The sequence below is a fragment of the Lynx rufus genome, unplaced genomic scaffold (assembly GCF_022079265.1).
Source record: "Lynx rufus isolate CCGP_SWC_20201006 ecotype Redwood Valley unplaced genomic scaffold, mLynRuf1.p SCAF_19, whole genome shotgun sequence".
NCBI lineage: Eukaryota > Metazoa > Chordata > Mammalia > Carnivora > Felidae > Lynx > Lynx rufus.
Window position 1 is genome coordinate 8,731,716 of NW_025814833.1, and position 24,991 is coordinate 8,756,706.

The 24,991-nt window shown below is 41.7% G+C and overlaps 1 protein-coding gene across 1 annotated transcript in view; it reads right to left on the reverse strand.

Moving 5' to 3' along the window:
- LHFPL1 (LHFPL tetraspan subfamily member 1) overlaps positions 1-24,991 on the reverse strand; it is a 39,273-nt gene that overhangs the window by 6,959 nt on the left and 7,323 nt on the right. The window contains exon 2 of the mRNA XM_047081779.1: positions 21,698-21,796. Coding sequence (XP_046937735.1) covers positions 21,698-21,796 — 99 coding nt within the window. The remainder of the gene's footprint in view (positions 1-21,697; positions 21,797-24,991) is intronic.

Below are 24,991 nucleotides of genomic sequence, written 5' to 3' on the forward strand. Positions count from 1 at the left end.
GGTAGAGGCTATGCATGCATGGGGGAATATAGGAAAATCTTTGCACATTCCCTTCAATTTTGCCGTGAATCTTAAACTGCATTATCGAAGTCTTCATTTAAAAAGAGTGAGCTAAGTCTGTCTTTTGGGTTTCTCAAGCCTTCTCTTTTACAAAATCATCTGATGGAAGTCTTGGCCCCTGAAAGTTTGGAGGAAAAGACAGGGAAGCAAGAATATAGCAAGTACCTAATGACCACTGACACTTCCAACACTGATGAAGGGCTAGACGAAATGAAATGGAACTTTCAGATATATGAAGTTTTGATTTGATGCAAGTGTTGCCAAAAGCCTAGTTCTGGGAGCTAACACTCCAGAAAAAGGCATGCTTATGACCCAGGATCAGAGGTAAGGCGCCCCAGATATGTGGTGAGGAAGGGACTAATGGAAGGGATAAGATCTATGAAGTAGCTTGGAGCTTTGGGGTAGGGCAAGAAGGTATAGAGCTGTTTACCAATGTAAGCAGCTTAGGGGTATGGACGGGGGACTATAGTCCTATACAAAGATGACATCCAAATTCTAGGAACTCATGAAGTCAGGATTCAGGGAGGGGGTTCAGGTAGAATGCAATGAGAACAATATTGACATCTTTTTTATCATCAAATCTACTCCCATAACCAGGGAACTTGAGAGACACTGCTTGAGCCTTATAGGCAAAATGATGGAAGAAGTGACCCCAAGGTAGAGGGGGACCTGCAATGGGAACAAGCATATTGCCCTCAACCTCACCATCCAGAGCAGAAAGACAGAACAGATATGCAGGATGTCTGTCTAGGAGCCACCTGTGGGGCCATCGCAGCCTTCATAGCAAACCAGGCTGCCCGCACTGGCCCTGAGAACAATCACCTCAGCTACAGAGAGATATTTAAGATTCCGTTGGCATTCTGGGGCGCCTGGGTGGCTCAGTCGGTTACACGTCTGACTTCAGTTCAGGTCATGATCTCACGGTTCATGAGTTCAGAGCCCCGCATCGGGCCCTGTGCTGATAGCTCAGAGCCTAGAGCCTGCTTCGGATTCTGTGTCTCCCTCTGTCTCTGCCCCTCCCTCAGTCGTGCTCTGTCTCTGTCTCTCAAAATATGCACAAATGTTAAAAAAAAAAATAAAAAAAGAGATTCCTTTGGAAGTCTGTGGAGGGAAAGGGAAAGAATTAGAGAGAGATTAAAGAAAGGAAAGAGTCTAAAGGAGAGTCAATGGGATAGATAGGTAGAAGAGGAAGAAAAGAAAGATGGGGGGAGTTTAGAAAACATTAGTATAAAATTAGAACACTAGAGAACATAGGGACCGAGTGGAGGGGTTGAGCTCTTCAACAGACCTCTTCCTAATAAAAGTGGAGTTTTCCCCAAAGCATACCCAGCTCAGGAAAATCAGCTGCTCCTCCCTTCACCCACCATCTCAACTTATGAAACGAGGGCTGCAACCCACCTGGTTGGGTTCATGGTTGGGGGTGGGCAGGGCTAGGGTTGCTATTTGCTTATTCAACATAGTTTTTGCCATAGGAACTTGCATTTTGTGTTAAGCAGGCAGCAAGGGTTTGGAAGAAGTTGGTGGTCCCATCTGTTCAGAGAGACACTGCTAACTATAGGGTCTCCACAGGTAGCAGCATAAAAATATTTTCAATGCAGCCAAGCTAAATGAGGAGAGAACTTTCTCTGCTAGGTTCAGCATAGATGAATAATTGTAAAATATAAAGCAAAGCCAATGAATTCAAGGGCAATTGCCAAACACCCTACCCTCCAACACCCTACCACAGCCCCCAGTAAAAAGATAGGCAAAGCCATGAGGACAGCTTTCTTCTTACTCTCCAGGCTGGGCATAACTATCAACCAGACTCTAGATTGGAGGCCAAGAACCTACTAAAGATTCCAGAAGTCTGTCAGGCTCTCTTGCCAGAGACAAAGGCAAAAAAAAAAATCCTTTGAAAAAACTTCAGTAGTTCAGGAAAACATGTTTTTGTTAGTAGTCACTATTTCTAACCACTTCCAGAAAGTCAGGGTAGCACTCAGTAATGACTCAAATCCTCATGGTGACAGAGATGCCCTGATATGGTTGATTTTCTTTCTCTTATAGTTCTGCCAAAAAAAAAAAAAAGAGTCCTTCCATTGAAATCTTCCACAGCACTATTAAACATCTGCTTCTGACCCATCCACATATGTTGCCAACCAGTCTTTCCTATTTATATTATTTCCTGCATAGCTATCCCAAGTTTTAGCTAATCTGCTCATCTTTTTCTTCATTAGGGGATAAATGAGAGGAATCATGTCTCAGGCCAACTTAAATTGCGCTTCTGGATCTTTCTTAAGATTGACCCCCACCCGCCCCTGAAGAAACCTTCGTGTCACTCTGTTATTCTTTATATAGACCATCAAACGACACTTGAAGCAGCTTTTCAGAAGAGCTTTGGGAATTGTCGTAGACTGAATGTTTGTGAACCCCCAAATTTATATGTTAAATCTTAATGCCCAACGTGATGGTATTTGGAGGTGGAGCCTTTGGGAATTGACTAGGTCATGAGGGTGGAGCTTTAATAAATGGGATTAGTGCCCTTATGAAAGAGACCCCCCAATGAGCTCCCGTGCCCCCTCCTGCCATGTGAGGACACAGCGAGAAGATTGCCACATGTGAAGCAGAAAGAAAGAATTCACCAGACACTAAATCTGCTGGCACCTTGATCTTGGACTTCTTAGCCTCCAGAACTGTGAGAAAGGCATTTCTGTTGTTTATAAGCCACCTAGTTTTTGGCATCTCTCACAGCAGTCCAAATGGACTAAGACAGGTACTTTCCCCCCAAAGAGACTGGTCAAAAACCAGCCAACCAAGTGTTTGTACCTGCTCGATTCAGCATGAGCTCTCTAAGAAATTGGCCTCTCTCATCTAGCATCTGCTCAATAGATTTCTGATTGTATCCACTTGAACTTTTTCAGCTCATAGTCACTGTGGTGAGCTCTTTAAATATGTTGTTCTCACATAGGTAAGATCAACAAACTAGATTGAGGGAAAGGGAGCCAGAGAGAGAAGTGGAACAAGTGAAGAGAATATTAGTGTGACGAGTGCTATTATATAGATGAAACAAAGATATAGATGTAGGGCATCAAATCCAGCTCAAAGAGGGCAAGGAGTTTTCAAGAAAAAGTAGGAAGTTAACTAGCTGAGGAAGGGGGAGAAGGGTGTTCCTAACAATGGACACAGCACATGCAAGGTTGCAAAGGTTTGAAAGAACGTGGTATTTTGAGGGTGGTCGGACAAGAGGAAGATCTTGAGTGTTAATGGACGTGACGGCCAAGGTCCATACAGGCCATTCTTAAGGAGTCTTTATCCTGTAGACAATGGGGACCATTGCTAAAGAATGGGAATGACATCAGATTTGCATTTTTCAAAATCACTTTGGCCACAGGAGGTGAGACTGATCAAGGGAGAAGTGTGAGAAATATGGAGAGAGAGTCAAGAGTTGTTTTCTGTAATATAGATGGCAACTTACACTAAAAGAAGATAGATTCTAAAGTTCTCATGAGCCTTAGCAGTTTATCCCTTTTGATGATTCATGTCATTATGGTTTGTAATTGATATTATTATGGTTGAATTTGTTAGATGTGTATATATGTATATATATAGACATAATAGATGCATGTTTATATAATATATATATATATATATAAAATGGCTATATGGATGATATATATATAGATATATGTCATATATCATATATTATATATATAACATCTCCTCAAAGCTTCTTGAAGACTATATTCTTGAATTCTTAAAATTATGTACAGTGTCTCATTCAGTATTTTATGTACAGTAAGTGTCCATAATATGCTTATTGAGTGACTGTTACATACTTTTTTTTTTCTCATTGGACTAAATGGCTTTATTGGGGAAATCCAGGATCACAACCGACTTAAGAGTTGCAACTGGGTCCCTTCTCCCTGCCAAAGGTGGGCACAGCATTGACAAATGGCTGGTTGTACTGCAACCACTACAACCATATGACTTGGCCTTTCTTCTTCCATTTATCCTGTTTGGCCACCTTGGGAGTCCGCCCTCTTATGTTCCCGGCACAGGCCAGGGAACCACGGACTTTTCTTCCAAGCATGGGGCCAGCTGCTTCCAGGGTGACCAGAGCCTCAACTCCACACTGACCAGGAATGGCCTCATCCTCTAGGTGAGTGCCTGCCAAGAGGAAGACTTGGCCTTCTTGAGTGATCCCCTCCCGTGAGACTGAACCACGGCCACCGCAGCCTCTACTGCAAAGATAGAGTCAAGAAAGAGGAAGGAGCAAGGGTGCACACGTGCTCACCACCTGCTATGTGCCATGTCACTGCTCTTCTGGCAAGCTGACATACCTCACGACTCAGGAGCAAGTGCACCCTCATTCCAGCCATTGATTTAGCCCCATACCTGTGAGGCCAGCTTTGAGCATTCAGCTATTTCCATATCCATGCTCCATTGGCCAATAGATATAGACCCTGAAGGCTCTCATCGGGCCCGGAACCTCTAGGTAACAACCAATGCCACAAATATGTTAAATAATGTGTGGCAATACCACCCAATATGTGTATAGAACTTTACAATTTACGAGGCGCTTTTTCTATCCATTATTTCATTTAATCCTCTTTTATTTGTTGTATTCATTCATCAAGCCCCAGCTAGAGGCAGGAATGTTGTTATAGAGAAAGCCATTCAGTAGACAGGTAAGTATTTGACCAAGAGTGACACTTAGCCAGAGGGTAGAGACTGGGCCAGGACCATATGTGCTCGGAAGTCAAGTGGTGCACGAACAAGATCCTGGATGAGAATTACAGAGAACGGTGTCTGCAGCCATGACCTGTCATTTACAAACTGAACCAGTAGGCAAGTGATTTAACACTTCTGAATTTCAGCCCTCCTGTGAGTAAAGTGGAAGTGACGCCACCCACCTCACAGAGCAGCCGTGAAGGTCAAATGATATGACACATATAAAGCACTCAGCACAACACCTAGAATGATCAACGCATCTAGGCTCCTTTTTCTTCCCGCTAAACACTTTTCAACTAGTCTATTCCTTCCCACAAATGTCTGGAGAGAGCTTTAAAATACAGATTTCTAGGCCCGGCTCCAGATATATAGAATTATTATCTTTGGGAAGAGGGCCCAGATGATTGCAACACACAGTCCAGTGGGGAACCACCTGAATGAGACCATATCATTAGCTCAAACTGGTCTAGCTTTCAGATGAAAAGTCCGACTTTCACTGAGAACCTACAGCGCTCGATGCAATGCTAGGGGCTTTCTCTTGAAAGATGTATTTGTGTGTAATTTCTCCCAAAATTCACCCGGGGGGGGGGGGCTTGGTGAAGACGGGTTGAAAAAGTCATACAACACAGCAGAAAGACATATATTTCCACCCCTGTAACTCTAACCTTGCCAGAGAACTGCCCCTGGGATGTGTGTGCAAGAATTGTTCCCCGTTTTCCTTCTGGTTCCTGCCTTTGAAATCTGTTTCACTTATCAAATAACCTGGGTCAGTCTAAGCCATAAGAATAACAATACTAATAATGGCAGTCATTGTTCACATTTATTGAGTTCGGGCCCTATACGAAATTTTAGGTACATCAGTTCATTTCATCCCTGCGAGAGCCCTGTGAAAATGGGCGTTACGGTACTAACACCCCTATTTACAAATGGTTTCTGTTTCTAAACAAAGGCTTACAATACTGTTTCATTCCCCAGTAGCCAGGGAAAGACACAGACTAAAACTGAGGGGGACAAAAAACTATGATATTGAGGTTTGTAGAAGGATATTTGAATGGAGGAAACGGAAGCAAGGAAATTAAACGTGAATCATATTCTTTGACCTGAGGACGAGAGGCTGAACGAAGAAGCAGAGAACAGAATGAATTCGCCTGACTTTACTGCCATCTCGTGGTGGTCTGATGTACAGACAACCAGTTCACAAGTCTGCCTTCACTGTTTCAGTCAATGAGCCCGCTAGACCCTCTGCGAAGCGCCAAGTGGGGAAATAAGGCCAAGTAAATTGAGAACCTGCCCTCTGGGGTCTTTTTAGAGACTTGCCTCCCTCTGGAGTCGTCAAGCTGGAAGTCACCTTAGGGATCGATTCTTCCAGGGGTAAGCACACTTTTCTCATGCTGGCTATTTCAGGAAAGGCAGAAATGTTTATAAGCACCGTCATTTTTTTTTTTTTCCTATTCAAAATGAAAATAGCTTAGCATCCCATGGGATGTAAAGAATCTCATTAAAGTTCTTCACTATTTTTAAGAGATGACGGTCAGTGAGAAACCTGGCACTGGAGTTTAGTCACTAAAATGATACGTTCTGGGTGGAGGAATCTAACAGTAGATAAGCTTTCTCATCTTCGACGCCCGACGCCTGTAGGGCATTGTTTTCATAAAGTACATTTATGTGCACTTTGTCATTTCATGGCCAAAACAATCCCTGAAAGTAGATAAAAAAATCATCCTCACTTTAGTCATGGGGAGCTAGGGTTAAAGAAGTGAAATACAGGGGCGCCTGGGTGGCTCAGTCAGTTAAGCATCCAGCTTCGGCTCAGGTCATGATCTCTTGGTTGGTGGGTTTGAGCCCTGTGTCCGGCTCTGTGCTGACAGCTTAGAGCCTGGAGCCTGCCTCGGATTCTGTGTCTCCCTCTCTCTCTGCCCAACCCACCCCCCCCCCCGGCTCTCTCTATCTCTCTCTCTGTGTCTCTCAAAAGCAAATAAACATTAAAACAATTTTTTTAAAATGATGACAAAGAAAGACATGAAATGTATATGAGGAATCTAAAAAAGCCAAAGTCATCCAAAGCAGAGAGTAAAATGGTGGTTACCAGGGGCTGGGGGTGGGGAGATAGGACAGATGTTGTTTAAGGGTACAAATTTGCAACAAGGAGTAAATAAACCCTAGGGGTCTAATGCACAGTATAGTGAATATAAACAATAATAATGTATTATCATCATCAAACTTGCTAAGAGACTAGACCTTAATTATTCCAGCCACTAAAAAGAAATTATTATGTAATATGATAGGGGTGCTAATTATCACTACAATGGCATTTTACAGTTTATTAAATGTATCATATTAACCTGTTGTACACCTTAAATTTATACAATGTTATAGGTCAAATATATTTCAATAAAAAACACAAAAAATAAGGAGCTGAGATGACTCAGCTATGGTCCCATAGTAAGATGACAACAGAGCCACCTTACAATCGGTTCATTCCACTCAGTGCAACATTTAGAGAGTGCCAAGCATGTTCCAGGCACCAGGGATATACGGTTGAATGAAGTTGCTCCCTGACTCACCCGTTTCCTCCTGTCTGTTCCAGCTTAGCCCAGCTCTTCTGGATGGAGACTCCTCTTTGTGTGAGTTAGGAGGGCAACTGGAAAACCTTAAGCAACACCTGAGCCAGGAGTTTTCCAGAAGGACAGGCTGCCCAGGGCATTCTAGCCGATGCTGCCCCATAGACGAGTTGCTTTTCTCAATCCCCTGGGCCAATCCCTGGCCCTCACTCCCCTGGGGGAGTGATAATAAAAGGCTCCTCTCCTCTAGGAAGGCTGCCTTAAGTAGACTGGTTTATCCTTCTGGTTTTTTAAGAACACAATAGATAAACATGAAATTGGATCAAAGGCTTCACCACGAACGTAGGTGGGTCACGGCAGAGGTCTAGGTAGGTATCTGGGGCCTCTGGTTGCTCCTCAGTCTAATTCAATGCTCTCTCTATAAAAACAGAGAAACTGAGGCTCAGGGTGGGGGCGTAACGTGCTCGAGCAAATTTAGGAAAATTAAAACACAGCTGTCCTGATACCCAGGCCAGGACTGTTTCTACCACACTCTGCTGCCCCTCTGTGGACATGAGAATGTATTAAGCTGCCTCATTGTGCTGCGGTGAGCACAAGAAAACAGACCGTCCATAAAGAAGGAAACTGATAAAGAGGAAAGGTAACAGGAAATGCCTGGAAACTGAACCCATAAAGTCTAAACCCCGAGTCGCCGTAAAAGGCTTTGAACTGGCAAGAATGAGAGGAAATGATGAGAGAACAAAGGAAATGGGCCTCAGAGAGAGGAAACACAGGGAGCACACATGAGGCCTTTGGGTAGCCTCTGTTGCAGGCCTTTGTCAAGTTGAATGGGTCTCTCCCTCCCTCCCAGAAGTCAAGCCTGGGGTGTCCTCCCTAAAGAGGCTCTGGAGAGCTGTGCCGACTACCTACAAACACAAGATACATTTAGTGCAGCCTGTTGTGTGAAATGCTTTGTATGTGTGTATCACTTCACTTAATCTTCTCAATATCCTTATGGAGAAAAATATTTTTATCGATCCCCATTAATGGAGACACAGTGAGGTTAACCAGCATGCCCCCAAATTCACAACTAGGAAGTGGCAAGGCTCAAATTTGAATGGTCTTTCTACTATTAACCTGTTGTGTTTTTTAAAAAATTTCTTTTTAATCTTTATTTTTGAGAGAGAGCACGCACGTGTGAGCAGGGGAGGAGTAGAGAGAGGGAGACACAGAAGCCGAAGCAGGCTCCAGGCTCTGAGCTGTCAGCACAGAGCCCGACATGGGGCTCGAACCCATGAGCCATGAGATCATAGGTTCTCACTGAGCTGAAGTCGGACGCTCAACCGACTGAACCACCCAGGCACTCAACAACTGCACTGTGTGTTTTGCCTGTGTGAGCTCATGTAATCCTCACGACAACCCCACGAGGTAGCAATAAGCTCCCGAATGCTGAAAAACTGGCCCCAGGTCACAGAGCTCAGGATGTAGCTGTGCTAAAGCCCACTCTTACCACTAGTCAATCTTCCCTTGGGTTCTTCCCTGATTCACGCTGTTGTTGATGCCAATTAGAGACTCGGTGAAGGACAAATAGGTGGTAGAGTTAAATGCATCAACTTGACGTTGGACTGAGGATTCACTTGTGTGGGATCAAGTTGTTGAAATCTCTATTTGATGGCCGGAGTTTAATTAAGAACCATCCAAACACCTTTCTCAGCTTAAATCTCTCATTTAGTTAATCAAATTAAAGTGTGGGAAAGTTTGCCCTTAACAGGCTGTTGCTGGGAGCCTTTGTCTGACTTTCCCCTTCGTACTGAATGAGTGATTCATTCAACAAACAGGTATTGATTGGATTGCTATCGGGCAGCATGGGTAGTACGCCTGAGAGTCAGGAAGCTAGTCCCAGGTCTCTAGTTGTGGGGCTTTGAGAAAGTCACCTGCCCCCAATTGGGTCTCACTAGATATAAATAAACCCTCTGATTGATCTGTAAGGTCCCTCCCACTGTAGGTTTCAGTGCAAGCTCCTGATCAGCGTTTGTTTTGTTTTCCTGTATTAAATATTTGATTGTTAACTTCTTATTTATTTTTATTGAGCTATAATTGACGTATGACATTATATTCATTTCAGATGTACAAACGATTCAATATTTGTAAATGTTAGGAAATTAACATCACATAAGTCTACTTAACATCCATCACTATACATGATTACAATATTTTTCTTGTGATAACTTATAAAATCTACTCTCTTAGCAACTTTCAAATATACGATAAGTATTACTATAGTCACCATGCTGTACATTACGGCCCCAAGACTTATTTATTTTATATTGGGAATTTGAACCTTTTGACCCCCTTCACCTATTTCACCCACCTCCTACCGTCTGCCTCTGGCAATAACCAATCATTTCACTGTATCCATGAGTTTGGTTTGTTGGTTAGTTGTTGGATTGGTTGGTTTCATAGATCATACGGTATTTACCTTTCACTATCTTATTTCACAAAGCATAATGCCCTCGAGTTTAATCCATGTTGTTGCAAATGTCAAGATTTCCTTTTTTATGCTTGAATAATATTCCACTGTATACATATCCCATATTTTCTTTATCCATTCATCCATCAATGGATATGTAGTTTGCTTCCATATTTTGGTTATTGTAAATAATGCTGCAATGAACAGGGGAGTGCCTATATCTTTTTGAGATAGTGTTTTCATTTCCTTCAGATAAATATCAAGAAATGAAACTCCTGATTCATATGGTAGTTCTATTTTTTTAATTTTTTGAGGAATTTCCACAGTTTTCCACAGTCGCTGCACCAATTTACACGCCCACCAACAATGCACGAGGGTTCCCTTTTTTCCACATCCTCACCAACACTTGTTATTTTTTGTCTTTTTGACAATAGCCACTGTAACAAGTGTGAGGTGATATCTCATTGTGATTTGGATCTGCATTTCATGATAATTAGGGGTGTAGAGAACTTTTTCATGTAACTGTTGGCCATCTGTATGCCTTCTTTGAAAAAAAAATGTCTATTCAGATCCTCTGCCCATTTTTTAAATTGGATTGTTTGAGGTTTTTCTGCTATTGAGTTGTATGTGTTCTTTATATATTTTGGACATTAACCCCTTATCATCAGATATATGATTTGCATATACTTTCTCCCATTTGATAGGTTGCCTTTGCATTTTGTTGATGGTTTCCTTTGCTGTGCAGAAGCTTCTTAGTTTAATATAGACCCACTAGTTTATTTTTGCTTTTGTTGCCTTTGCTTTTTGTGTCAAATCAAAAAAAAAAAAACATCGGCAAGACCGATGTCAAGGAGCTTACTTCCTATGTTTTCTTCTAGGAGTTTTTTGGTTTCAGGTCTTATGTTTAAGCCTTTAATCCATTTTGAGTTAATTTTTGTGTACAGTATAAGAGAGTGGTCCAGCTTCATTCTTTTGCATATAGTGGTTCAGTTTTCTGAATACCATTTGTTAAAGACACTTCCCTTTTCTCATTGTATACTCCTGGTTCCTTTGTTGCAAATTAATTTGTGTGGGTTTATTTCTGAGCTCTCTAGTCTGTTCCGTTAATCTATACGTCTGTTCTTATGTCAATACCATACTGTTTTGACTAGTATAGATTTGTAATATAGTTTGAAATCAGGGAACATGATCCCTCCAACTTTGTTCTCCTTTCTCAAGACTCTCTTGGCTATTTGGGGGGGGGTCTCTTGTGATTTTATGATAAGAAAAGATAGGATTCAGTAGGCAGAGAGTGAAAGGTTAGGACCTGAGGTCCCTGGGTGGGGAAAAACACATATTTTGGAACAATGCTGGGAGTGTCTGAACACAGCAAAGCCCCTCAGGCGTAAGGTTCCTCTTAAGAATGTAACAGACACCACCTACTCCCCCTCAGGTTCCCTTCAGGAATTTGACAAAAGACCTAATTAAAAATAAGTAGTAGAGCATAAAACACATGACCCACAAGGAATGGTATGGCCATAGACCACCCCTCATGCAATGGAGTCGAGCCAATCAGGAATGTTCAACCCAGCACCCAGAGTTATCCAGCCAATAAGGGTAGAACATGAGAAGGAACGAGGGGGAAGGGAAGAGGGGTGGTGACCGGAACCTTATAAAATAAGGACCCTCGCCTATAGTCCTTGGGCATTCACTTTCAAATGTCCCCTCTCTGTAAGGAGAGCTTTCCTACTATTCTTCCTTTCTGATCTTATATGCTAATAAAATTCTGCCTGCTGCTCATTTTGTGTCCACATCTTCATTCTTGGAAGTGGCAAGACAATGAACCCTGGGTATTGAGGTAAAAAAAAATCCTACAACAGTTTCATACAAGTTAATTTCCTCTTTGAAGGGAGAAAAAGAAGAAAAGGAGTCAATCACTTAAACTGCTCAACTGATGACCCTGGTGGGTGAGAGCCAGATAAGGTATGTTCCAGGGGGTTAGAGCAGGCACTGAGGGAGGATTGGGACAGCAGGGGACCTGGAAGATAGGTTTGGAGACATGAGAGAAGATCCTAGAAATAAGGGAGGCAATGGAAGGGAGGTGGTCACGTAATGGAATCAATGTGAGTTAGCTCCTCCGTGAGTCAGAAACTGGACCAGGTTGAGTTGTCTCACAAAGTAAACTTTATTTGCAGCAAATAAGGAGATCACGAAGGAATAGCTTCCAAAGCCATGACTCCCCCTTTTATTTAGGTTTAGGATAAATATTTAGATAGGGAAGCCTTGTCATTGTATGTAGAGGCAGGCATAAGGTCACACATGCACCTTAAGGAAACATGCCCATACATACATTGTGTGTTATGTAATGAGGCTGAGGGTCCACCTTGGGTGGAGATTTTAGTATTATAATAAAGGTAGTCATGAGTCATTCTAGAGGTCACTCCAAGGTCCATCTGTGCAGGTGCGGGTCAGGGGTTAAGTTAAAATTAGTCTGGATGGTCTGGGCTGGCTGGAGGTCTTGTCAGGGCAGTCACTTGCTCCAGGGGCAGTTTCACTTTCCCTTTGCCTAAATTCATAGATAAGCTGGAAAAAAAGAGCTTAAGAAAAAATGTGGGACAAGGGTCGGTGAGCACAAGCTGGAGGACAGTAAAGGTCAGGTCTTGGGGGTCTAACTGGTGATAACCAAACTTTTGGGGTGAAAGAGTTTGGGAATTCCTTATACAACCGTGTTTTTGTCTTAGGAGCTGTGTCTTCTCCAAACCCTCTGATGTTTTATTTTCCCTTCCCTGCTCTACTCAATCTCTTCCTTTCAAGAAGAGAGACCAAGGGGCGCCTGGGTGGCTCAGTCGGTTGAGTGGCCGACTTCGGCTCAGGTCATGATCTCGCGTTCCGTGAGTTCGAGCCCCGCGTCGGGCTCTGTGCCGACAGCTCAGAGCCCGGAACCCGTTTCAGATTCTGTGTCTCCCTCTCTCTGCCCCTCCCCCATTCATGCTCTGTCTCTCTCTCTCTGTCTCAAAAATAAATAAACATTAAAAAAATTAAAAAAAAAAAGAAGAGAGACCAAGATGGGTAGTACAAGAAGAGTAGATATGCTAGAAGACCAGAGAGAGGCCCTAGCTAGACTGTATGTGATCTTAGAACATATGAAACAAAAAGTTTTGTATATCTTTCTTCTATGATCAAGTTTAGCAAGACAACTTAGGTGTCTGTATTAATGCAAGTCAAATCTAGAGGCACTTTAAAATCTCCCACACATATCCATTCCACTTACGACCTCTTCCAGAATCCCGTCAGGTGCCGCTGCTGCCTGATGTATTTGTATCCTGACTACACTAAAAGATCGACAGGGGACTCAGACTGAGGGTGGAAGTGAGAGAGACAAGATGTAAAACTAGGTACTTTCCATGATGTTTCAGACATTGGTTTCTGGAAACAATAGAGCTAAAGCAGATCTTAAGGAAAAATTCTCAAATGACTCAAGACACACCCTCACCAGTGGAGAGGGGAAAAGTCATTGCCCGCACATAGGAAGGTGAGTCTGGAGATAAGCTCCATTCACAGTTGTGCCTTTAACTTGCTGTATGACCTTACACAAATCACTTTACCTATTCCTACCTCAGGCTTTCCTCATTATAAAATGGGCATATTACCATCCGTTATCCATGCACTTTTGAAAATCAGATTAGATAATATTCATGAGAACATGTTGCAAATGTGATCTATTGATAGACCTTACCTTGCATTTAAGTGCTGTGGGTAACACAGTGGTTTTATAAGCTAGCTTGAAAACTGCTCTGTCCCATTAGAAGTATTCAGCTTCTCAAAATTCTCAGTGGGGCTCAGTTGGGTGTCCACTGTCTGTATAGGCCATTGGGTATGAAGGAATTCCCTAGTAGTTTTGTGGATCTAAGAGGATTTTGAAAACCACATGGGGCGCCTGGGTGGCTCAGTCGGTTAAGCGTCCGACTTCAGCTCAGGTCACGATCTCGCGGTCCGTGAGTTCGAGCCCCGCGTCGGGCTCTGGGCTGATGGCTCAGAGCCTGGAGCCTGCTTCCCATTCCGTGTCTCCCTCTCTCTCTGCCCCTCCCCCGTTCATGCTCTGTCTCTCTCTGTCTCAAAAATAAATAAACATTAAAAAAATTAAAAAAAGAAAACCACAGTGAAGCTGAAATATGTGAAACCCACTGAAATGAAGTCTCTGTTCAAGGGTCTTCTTGTACCTTCACATTCTCAAGGACCTTGCTTTTCTGCATCAATCTGTCTCCACTACAGGATGATTATCATCATTACTCAAGTATTTGGCCATCTTAGAAAAAGCCTCTCTTAATCTTACATCCTCCTCTCCTCCAGCTACTGCTCAGTTTCTCTGCTTTCCCTCATAGCAAAACTTTTTGAAAGAATTGTTTACACATGCTGCTTTCATTGTCCTCATCTCACAACTACTCCAATATCTGTAATTGCAAAACTTCTCTAGGTCAACTTTGGCTGGCTGATGCCAATGGTCACTTCTCTGTCCTCATCTAGCAACTTGAATCAGTATTACACACAATTGACTACACCCCCTTCTTCGATGGATTCTCTTTCTCTTGGTTTTTGTGACCCTGCATTCTTTTTTTGTTTTTAAGATTTTATTTTTAGGGGCACCTGGGTGGCTCAGTTGGTTAAGCATCCGACTCTTGATTTCAGTTCAGGTCATGATCTCACGGTCATGAGATCACACCCCAAGTTGGGCTCTGCACTTGGTGTGGAGCCAGCTTAAGATTCTCTTTCCTTCTCCCTCTGCTCCTCCCCCACTTGCACACATGCACTCTCTTTCTCTATTAAAACAATAAAAAAATAAAATAAAATAAAATAAAATAAAATAAAATAAAATAAAGATTTTATTTTTAAGTACTCTCAAACACCCAACACGGGACTTGAACTTACAACCCCAAGATCAAGAGTCACATGCTCTACCAACTGAGCCAGCCAGGCGCCTCCCTATTTTTCTTTATATGTCTCTCTGGCTATTCTTTCTGGGTCTCCTTAGTAGGCTCTTCCTTCTCTACAGAGGAGCATAGAGGTTAAAAACACAGACTCTCAAGCCCTGCTTTCCAATATGGTAGCCACTAGTCACACTGTGGCTATTGCATTTAAATTAATAAAATTAAAGAAATAAAATTAATAAAATTAAATAAAATAATAAGATTAAATATTTGGTTAAATTAAAAATTGAGTCCCACCAACCTACTCTTTGAATTGCTCAACAATAACATACGGCTAAAGGCTAAACACATTGGACAGAAAGACACAGAACATTTCCACCATTGCAGGAACTTCCTTTGGATGGTGCTAGCTAGAACCAGACCTCTAGAATTCGAATCCCAGCTCTGCCAGTTTATCAGCTGAGTGACCCTGAGCAAGTTACTTAATTTCATAGAAAAAAATCCCTGCCTTCACAGAGTTCATGCTACCCCTACAATGGAAAAATATGGCATGCTGGAAATGTAGAAAGGAGATCTATGAACATTGATAGCTCTCTAAAAGATTTTGGTAAGTAAAAAAATGCAAGGTGCAGAATGGTACAGTTAGCTACTAGATATTTAATATGACCTTGGATGAACAAAATAAAGATGGTTTTTTTATATTTTTATATTTTATATTTTATGTATATATATTTTATATATTTATTTATATTTATATTTAAATATATATTTATATATATAAATATATATATAATATATATATTATATATTTATATATATTATATATTTTTTTATATTTTATATTCATATTTTTATATTTATTAAAATTCTGGAGAGATATAAACAATTTAGTGGTCCCTTTGGGGAATGGAGTCAGGGTTAGGAAAAAGACTTTGGCTTTGCATTTTATATGTTTATGTACTGTTTAATCCCATTCATAAGTTGCTTTTGATTAAAAATCAAAATCTTAAATTTATATGTATATGATTTGGAATTTTTCTTATTATCCATTGCTGTATAACAAACTGTCCCCAGAGAGTCGCCTGGATGACTCAGTCAGTTAAGCATCCAACTTCGGCTCAGGTCATGATCTCACAGTCCATCAGGTCAAGCCCCTGGTTGGGCTCTGTGCTGACAGCTCAGAGCCTGGAGACTGCTTCGGATTCTCTGAGAGTGTCTCTTTCTCTTTCTGTCCCTCCCCCACTCGCACTCTGTCTCTCTCAAAAATAAATAAACATTAAAAAAATAAAAATAAAAAACTACCTCTAGAATATCGTAGATTAAAACAACATCCATTTTGGGGTGCCTGGGTGGCTCAGTCGTTTAAGCATCCAACTCCTGGTTTTGGCTCAGGTCATGATCTCACGGTTCATGAGATCAAGCCTTGCATCAGGTCTCAGCGTGCAGCCTGCTTGGGATTCTTTCTCTCCCCCTCCCTCTGTGCTGCCCCCCCTCAAAAATAAATAAATAAACTAAAAAAATCCATTTTATTATATCTCATGAATCTATAGGTAATAATTCGGTCAGAGCTCAGCTGAGCAATTTTTCTACTGCAATTGGCTTTAACTAGAGTCATTCAGTGGTATTCAGATGGCTTGAATGGAGGGCCTAGGACTGCTTTGCACACATGTCTGGTGCTTTGCAGGAATGGCTGGAAGTCTGGACTCAGCTGGGCCTCTCTCTGTTTCCAAGTATCTGTGGGACTTTCCATTTGGTCACTCCCGCAGAGTAGTCAAAGTTTTTATATGATGGCTTAGAGATCCCAGAAACCAACATGGAAACTGAACGTTCTTTAGAGGCTAGGCCTAGAATAAGCTTTATGTCACTTATGCCATACTCTATTGGTTAAAGCAGTTATAGGCCAGCCCAGATTTATAACATAAGCAGTAGAGACAGACCTAGCCTCTTTATGGGAAGGGCATCAAAGAATTTGTGCTCATCTTTAATCCAACACATACCCCAAGAGTGCTGCCTTAATACAAGTTATATCTTTGATAATTCAGGTTAGGACTAAAAATTGTAACAGTGAATGGTTCAGGATAACTGGAATGGAAACCCAGGGAAAGAGGAGCTAAAAATACGAGTGTGACCTCTTCATACTGGAAGATGAAGGAGGCTATCCAGAGTCTCAGAGTAGAATTCTATTTTACTCATTCTCACAATCGCCTTGGCAGACTAACAATGCCTGCTTCCACTGTCCTCCTCATTCCCTTCATCTCTCTCAAGCAAGTCAAGGTAAGAAGCTTTGTTCCTCGGGTAGGACTCATGTCTTTCTTGACTCTGTGAAGCTTCCTTTCCGAAATACAGAGTGCGTGAAATAGAGCCTACAGCAGAATCAAACTAATGCCACCAATCGATAGTCTCCCCTCCAGCACATTCTGCTCTGCTATCTTTTAAAGAAGGCCCCTATCTACTTCAAGTCAACTGTTGTGCTAGGTACTTTAATATATATTTTATTATGTCATTGTGACAACGTTGGAATAGGTATTATTTTTATCCCCCATTTTACAGAGAAGGAAAGTGAGACACAGACACTAAGTGACTGTACCCCCATACAAATACATAGGGGGCAGAGCCTGGATAGCAACTGAGATCTTTGACTCCAAAGCTTATGATCTTTCAGTATACCAGGCTGCCTTTCAAAGAAAAAGAAACGAAAGTCTGTACACTGGATACTGAGTGTACTTTTCTTGTGTTTCATTCATCTAGCCACACAGTATTTAAGGTATGCCGAAGGGGCTTCCCCACTACCAGAATGTCCAGAGCATTAATGCACTTTTATTTTTTAAATGTTTATTTCCTTTTTGAGAGAGAGACAGAGACAGAGTGTGAGAGGGGGGAGGGGCAGAGAGAGAGAGGGAGACACAGAAGCTGAGGCAGGCTCCAGGCTCTGAGCTGTCAGCACAGAGCCCGACGCGGGGCTCGAACCCATGAGCCGGGAGATCATGACCTGAGCCGAAGTGGGATGCTCAACCGACTGAGCCACCAAGGCACCCCAGAATCTCCAGAGTCTTAAACAAAAGTCTAAGGGGAAAAGCTGTACTTCTAGCATTGGCTTTTCCAAACCTTGGTATCCACAAGCTCAGTATTCCCAACATATCATAAAATATATTTTTTTAAATTCTACTACATGTTTTGCTGCTGCTCCTGGCACCTCTGTATTATAAGGGAACAGCTGATAATACAGCTGGCACCGTCATGTATGTTTTGGCAGCTGACCAGAAAAGGGTCAAGAGTGGCACAGATGGTCTCTCCTTTTCAGCATTAACCAGGTTTTTTTTTCAACCAGAAAAGTGCTAATATGGAGGCCTGTAATTGAAGAATATGGGCAGGAAATGTGGCTCATGGATGAGAGACACTTCGGTGATTGGAAAAATTAGAAAGGGTGATTCGGAAAAGGAACTGGGAGGGCTTGACTCAAGCAGGATTCAGCAATCCCTTTATCCCTAAGCATTTACAGAACTACACTATCCTGTGCACTGTGGACAGGGGAGCTAGAGTCCTTGGGGAGACATATGGTGCAGGAGAGAAGGGTAATAAAGGAGGAGAATGTAATGGAGAGAGAAACAATAATAAAATATTGAGTAAAAATTAAGAGAAAAATAATGATCCTGTGGTAAACACGATTGATGGCCGTCAACTTGAAACAAAGGCAGCCACACACAAAATTGCCCATTTGTGAACTAGCCCCTTGGGGTGGTGATTAGTGCAGAAAACTGCCAGATGACTATATGCAAATCATGTCTGCAATCTTTTACTTTGGCATTTTACATTAATCAAAGTAGCAACTCATTCTATGAAGCCAATGTTACCTCCATACCCAAATCCAACAAACACATCACAGGAAAGAAATCCATAGACCAATATTCCTAATGAACATAGATGCAAAAATCCTCAATAAAATTCTAACAAACAAACCCAACAACATATAAAATGGATTATATACACCATGACCAACTGTGATTTATCCCTGAAATGCGAGGTTGGCTTAACATATGAAAATCAATCAGTAAAAAAAGTGATCATGTCAGTAAGTGAAGAAAAAGTATTTGACAAAATCCATCACACTTTCATGATTAATCCACTTAACATACTAGGAATAGATAAAAGAGAACTTTCTCAACCTAATAAAAGCCTTATGAAAAAAACCAATAGTTAACATCAATATTTAGTGGTGGAAAACTGGACCCTTTACCCCTAAGGTGAGGGGTAAGCCAATAATGTTTGCTCTCACCAGTTCTATTCAACATTGTTGTGGAGGTTCTAGGCAAGACAATTAGATAATGAAAAGAAATAAAAGACACCCAGATTGGAAAAGAAGAAGTAAAACTATCTCTATTCTCAGATGACAGGATCGTATATGTAGAAAATCCTAAGAACTCTACCAAAAAAAATCATTAAAATTAATAAAAGAGTTCAGCAAGCTTGATGGATACAAGGTCAATATAGAAAAACCATCTGTATTTCTATACACTTTAACAACGAACAATCCAAATATAAAATTAAGAAGACAATTCTATGTATAATATTATCAAAAACAATAAAATACTTCAGAACATATTTAATAAAAGAAGTGAGACTTGTATATTGAAAACTACAAAATCTCATTGAAAAAAATTAAAGATGATCTAACTCAGTGGAACATCATCTTGTGTGTTCTTGGATTGGAAAACTTAACATTGTGGAAGTAGCAATACTCTCCGAACTGATGTACAGATTCAACACAATCTCTATCAAAATCCCAGCTGGCTGTTGTGCAGAAACTGACAAGCTGAATCTAAAATTTACATAGAAATGCAAGAGATCCAGAATAGCCCAAACAGTCTTCATGACCTTGGGTTTGGCAATATATTCTTAGATATGACACCAAAAGCACAAGAAACAAAAGAAAAATAGATAAATGTGGGTTTCATCAAAATTAAATAACTTTGTACTTCAAAGGACATCATCAGTAAAGTAAAATATAACGCACAGAATGGGAAACTTTCAAATCATATATCTGAAAAGGGTCTGGTGTCCAGAATGCATAAAGAACTCTCACAACTCAACAACAATAACAAAAAAGGCAAATGACCCAGTTAAAAATAGGCAAATAATTTGAATAGACATTTCGCCAAGGAAGATATAGGAAGGATATGTCCAATCAGTAAATGAAAAGAAGCTCATCATCATCAGTTATCAGGGAAATGCAAATTCAAATCACATTGAGATACCACTTCACACCCCCCGGGATAGCTATGACTTTTAAAAATGGAAAACAGGGGCACCTGGTTGTCTCAGTTGGTGAATCATTGGACTTTGTCTCAGGTCATGATCTTGCAGTTCATGAGTTTTAGCCCTGTGTCGATCTCTGTGCTGACAGCTCGGGATCTTGTGTCTCCCTCTCTCTCTCTGCCCCTCCCCTGCTCATGCTCTGTCTCTCTCTGTCTCTCTCTCAAAAATAAACATTAAAAAATTAATGGAAAACAAGTAAACAAGTATTGGTGAAGATGCTGGGAAATTGGAACTCTTTCATACTGAAAAACAGAAGTACTGATACATGCTACAACATGGACGAACGTGCTAAGTAAAAGAAGCTAGACGTAAAAACCACATATTATATGATTCCATTTATATGAAATTTCCAGAATAGGCAAATCTGTATTGAAAGTGGTTGCGGGGGGGGGGGGGCTCGATGCAGGGAGGAATGGGGAGTGACTACTTATGGGTAAGGGGTTTCTTTGGGGGGTTATGAAAATATTCTGGAATTAGATAGTGGTGATGATTGCACAAATTTGTGAATGTACTTAAAACCACTAATCGTACACTTTAAAATGGCAGACTTTATGGCATGTGGGTTGTATATCAATAAAGCCATTATTTTAAAAAGTAGAATTATATATCCAACAACCAAATAGGAGAAATGTAGTAAATCTTTAACTGTCTCTATCCCAGCTAGCTGGAATAGTGGCTTGCTTCGTTTTTCTTCAGAACCCACCCCCAAATATGTACTCGTTCCTTCACCTATGGCAAAATTATTATATTTGCCAGTCAGCTCAGCCCTGAGCCAGTAACACTAGACATTCCAGGGCCCACATTTGTCACATCTTCTATATAGCCCTTCCCTCATGCTATGCTTGTATAGTGAACAACTCCTTTCTCCAAAAATGAATCAGAGGAGACTCAAAAAAACAGGCTGAGGCAACAGACAGAAAGGGAAGTATTGGAACGTAAGCTGTAGGGAATAGGTGACCTCATTATTCCAAAATCCTGTCCTACAATTGAGAATACTCAAAGAACCCTAGACATTTCCCCTTCTACTCTCTTCCACGATAGTATATTGGGAAAATACTTTGACGTCTTTCAATTAGAGTCTAATCTAGTCCCAATTCACATTAGTGAACTTGTCATTCTCAGTGAGAATTGGCAGCCATAGAAGAGTCCAGAATTACTCTGCCACCCATCCTAATATTTGACAGCTCTTGCCATTAACGTACCACTAACAATGTAACAATGTGAGTAACAATTCCCAATATTTAATCTAGGCTCCTAATGCTTGATGTAAACCAGATTACCTCTTGTTATATCCTTCATAGAGAGTGAGAAGAGATAGTGTTGATTTATATTTGGAAATCAGTGCCTGGAAAGGAAAGAGTAATAGAAACTGGGATTTTTTTCAGAGAATGACAGATCATCAGTTTCTAAACATTTGAAATCCCCCTGTAGATAGGGCTTCCCCAAACTGGTCACAGGACTCTGGGTAAAAGCGCATAAAGGATGTAGAGAGACATAACCGAAAAAGAGAAATTTATGTCCCACCTTTGTGAGTTATCAAGGCCAAATGAATCTAGCCAAGCCACCACTCCCCACAAGCTAACATGATGACAGAGACTCAGGCAAGCACCATTAGCAAGAAGACTCCCCTCCAAGAAGTAAAGCACTTGGAAAACCAGGTTCCCAAAAGAACCATCACTGCCATCCTGCCCAGACCACCTTACCTAACTGAAATTGATTGGAGACATTCCCACATGTTTGCATTATCTCCGGGCTATTCCATCCTAAGGGGTATAATGCACAGCCTGAGCTTATCAGCAACCCTGGAAAGAAAAGCATACACATAGGTAGAAAAAAATGTAACAAGTCTTCTGTCACCCCAAATTTCTCTCTGGATTAGCTCAGCTCCAACTCTGCCTCTTGTTCCCAGAGTTTATCTTTCCCCTTTAACCTTAAATGTCTGTGACACTACCAACTCAACAGGATTTCTTGGCCATGTCATAAGCAGTGAGCTGCAGTAGATAGTAGAGGGAACAACTTCTAAAGAAAAGGCAGTATTAGGAATTAAGACAGGCCGGTGTACTTTTTACAGGCAAAATGTTTTTGACGACGACCCACAAAGCTAACTTGGCCTCTCCAGTCGGAGTCTTCTTCTATCTTGGTCTGATTTTCAAAAGACAACAATGTAGAGAATGTTACTCTTTCCTAAAACTCAGCCTTTTCTAAGAGTCAAATGGGTCCTTAATGGTTAAAGGTAGGTCACGGTTTCTATCACTTAGACTCAGCTGCCAGACCGATATCTACAGAAAGCATACACATTGGGTAGGCTTCTCCTGGTGAGGAGGGCACCACACTCCTTCTTCCAGAAATACTGTCTCATTCTGAGAAATAGTTCCAGCCTTATGCTAAGCATCTCTCCTTTATTTGGCTTCCGATACCTTCCGCTGTGCCCCCCATCTTTGCATCCATTTTGTTTAGGTTATTTGGTCACTACAGAGAAACTATGGGATCTTAGCAATAACCTTACTCTTCTGACCAGAGATACAAATCTGGGTCTGCTTGCTGATACTTCCTTCTAAGGAAACTACGTGATCCTCAGCTCTTCCTTACTGCCCAGGTTTACATTTTATAACCTATGACCTCTTCCTCCCTCATGTCTTTGGTGACAGTGCGGTGGACTACACATGACAGCTAACACAAAAACAACCAAATTCATTGGCTGCTCAATGATGGGTGACCTCATATCCTGGCATGAAGACATCAGCTGGGCCTGATTCTTCCTTCTGGACATTTTAATCCAGAAACAGAGATGCTGAGGGAGTTAGCAGATGGGGCAAAGGTTAGGGAAGAAACACCCTAAGAGGTAGAACCAAGTGTGTGTCAAGCTGAAGCCAAGTTCAATCCAGAGTTATGAATAGACATCAACTCCGGGTAGGCTGAGCAAACTGATTCCTAGAGAGAGAGAGAATACAGCGGCGTGAAGCAGACACGCCATGGCGAAGAACTCCACACTTCCCCTGAAAGAGCTAGAGAAAAATCCAGTCCTTCCCAATGGCTTTCCAGTTCCACTTTCCTTGTGTTATAATCAACTCCCTTTTTAGTGAGAGAGCTCAAGTGAGGCTCTTCTACTTGCGACCAAGAGAGCCTAATTACAAGAACACTATACCTGGGTGCCACACCAAAGGTTATGGGAAGGTCATGTGCCAGAAATATAAATGCAGAAACTAATAACACAGAACCTCCACGGAGCAGGGCTTTGATCAATGATGGATGAATGGCATATTTATAGGTTCCAGAGCTCTAGGGCTTGGCTGGACAGTGAAAGGCAGGTTACTCCAGGGACTGCTGGCCTCCCCTGCACCTCCCTTTCCCCGCTGAGGAAGATTCCACGTACACGCTGAGAAGCTAATAAGTCCACTCTGCCTTAAGATGAATCCTTTCGGAAGAAGACCACAAAGTACTCTAAGCTTGTCTGCAACATGGCAGCCAGCTTTTCTTAATATTCAACGAGTCCAGAGAAAAAGATGAGGTAGCAAGAAGAGTTTAAATAGGAAAACTGAGATAACTTTCTAACAGTAAGAGAGGGTTTAGAAACTAAAAGAATGACCAATTAAGGTTAGAAATTCTCCTCAGTGGAATGCTTAAAATTAGAAGGCATTCTTACCTGTCTGTAGTCTTAAAGGAAACGAAACTGGTCACTCAAAGGTCTTCCTAAGCTCTGGAATTTATCCAGTAGCAATGGAACAACACTCCTATTTGTTTAGGGATTCCTTCGTCGTGTTCGTTTGTTTTTACCACAGATGAACTGAAATCCTGTGATATGAAGAGGTATCAGCCAGAGTGTGCACAATGGGTTAAAGACAAAATGGGAAACGAATCCTAAGCCTTTTCCAGCCCCTGGTACTTATCCTTTGAGAGAAGAGTTACTAAAAAGTGAGCTTTTCCACATGAACTAGGAAGAAAAGAACACACGTTTATGAAAGAACGGCAGTTCAGCTTTCTAACCTCCACCTTCAAAGCCCTGGGACTGGCATGAGCTCTGAGTGCTCAAGCAGGAACAAGTGCTGGCCGAGTGTCTGTCTTGCCATGGCTGAAGAGGGTGGAACTTCTTCAGCCCTCTCTTGTTCCTCAGACCTTACCGTGGTGAGAAGCTCAGGTCAGGAACTATCTCCTCCAGGAAGCCTTTCTCACAATCGCCCAGGTGCCCCGCCCCCAGCCTAAGTTAACATTTTCCTCCCCTCTGTTCCCACAGCACCTTGTGCTTACTCCCGTGACTGAAATATCCTGTGATATATATCTTTTACAACTGATTGTGGTCTGCTTCCCTCACTGAAGTGTGTGTTCCTTCTGGAGGGTATGATGCTAAGTGAAATAAGTCAGTCAGAGAAAGACAGACATCATATGTTCTCGCTCATAGGTGGAATTTGAGAAACTTAACAGGAGACCATGAGGGAAGGGAAGGAAAGGAAAAATAGTTACAAACCGAGAGGGAGTCAGACCATAAGAGACTCTTAAATACAGAAAACAAACTGGGGGTTGCTGGGGGTGCAGGGGAAGGCGAAAATGGGTGATGGGCATTGAGGAGGGCACTTGTTGGGATGAGCACTGGGTGTTGTGTGTAAGTGATGAGCCATGGGAATCTACTCCCAATGAATGTATTCTTAATAAAATATTTTGAGAAAAAAAAGTGTGTGTTCCTTGAAGGGAGGGGCCTTATTTATCTTCGACTATGTATGCTTGGTACCTGGTACATAATAAGTGCCCAATAAATGCATCTGTTTCAGAGTATGCTCTGGGTACCTAACAGACAGCTTCCTTTGCCCACACTACCCAAGGGGGAAGCCTTCTGAAGGGATCTTCTTAGCATGGATGGGAGATCATCCTAGACACCTGGTACATCTATAGAATCCTAGAGAGGGAAAGGCCTCTGGAGATTACCTACTCTAATCCGTCCCCATTACAGACGTGAATATTGAGACTCAGAGAGGGACAGTGATTTACCTATAGTCACATAGCCA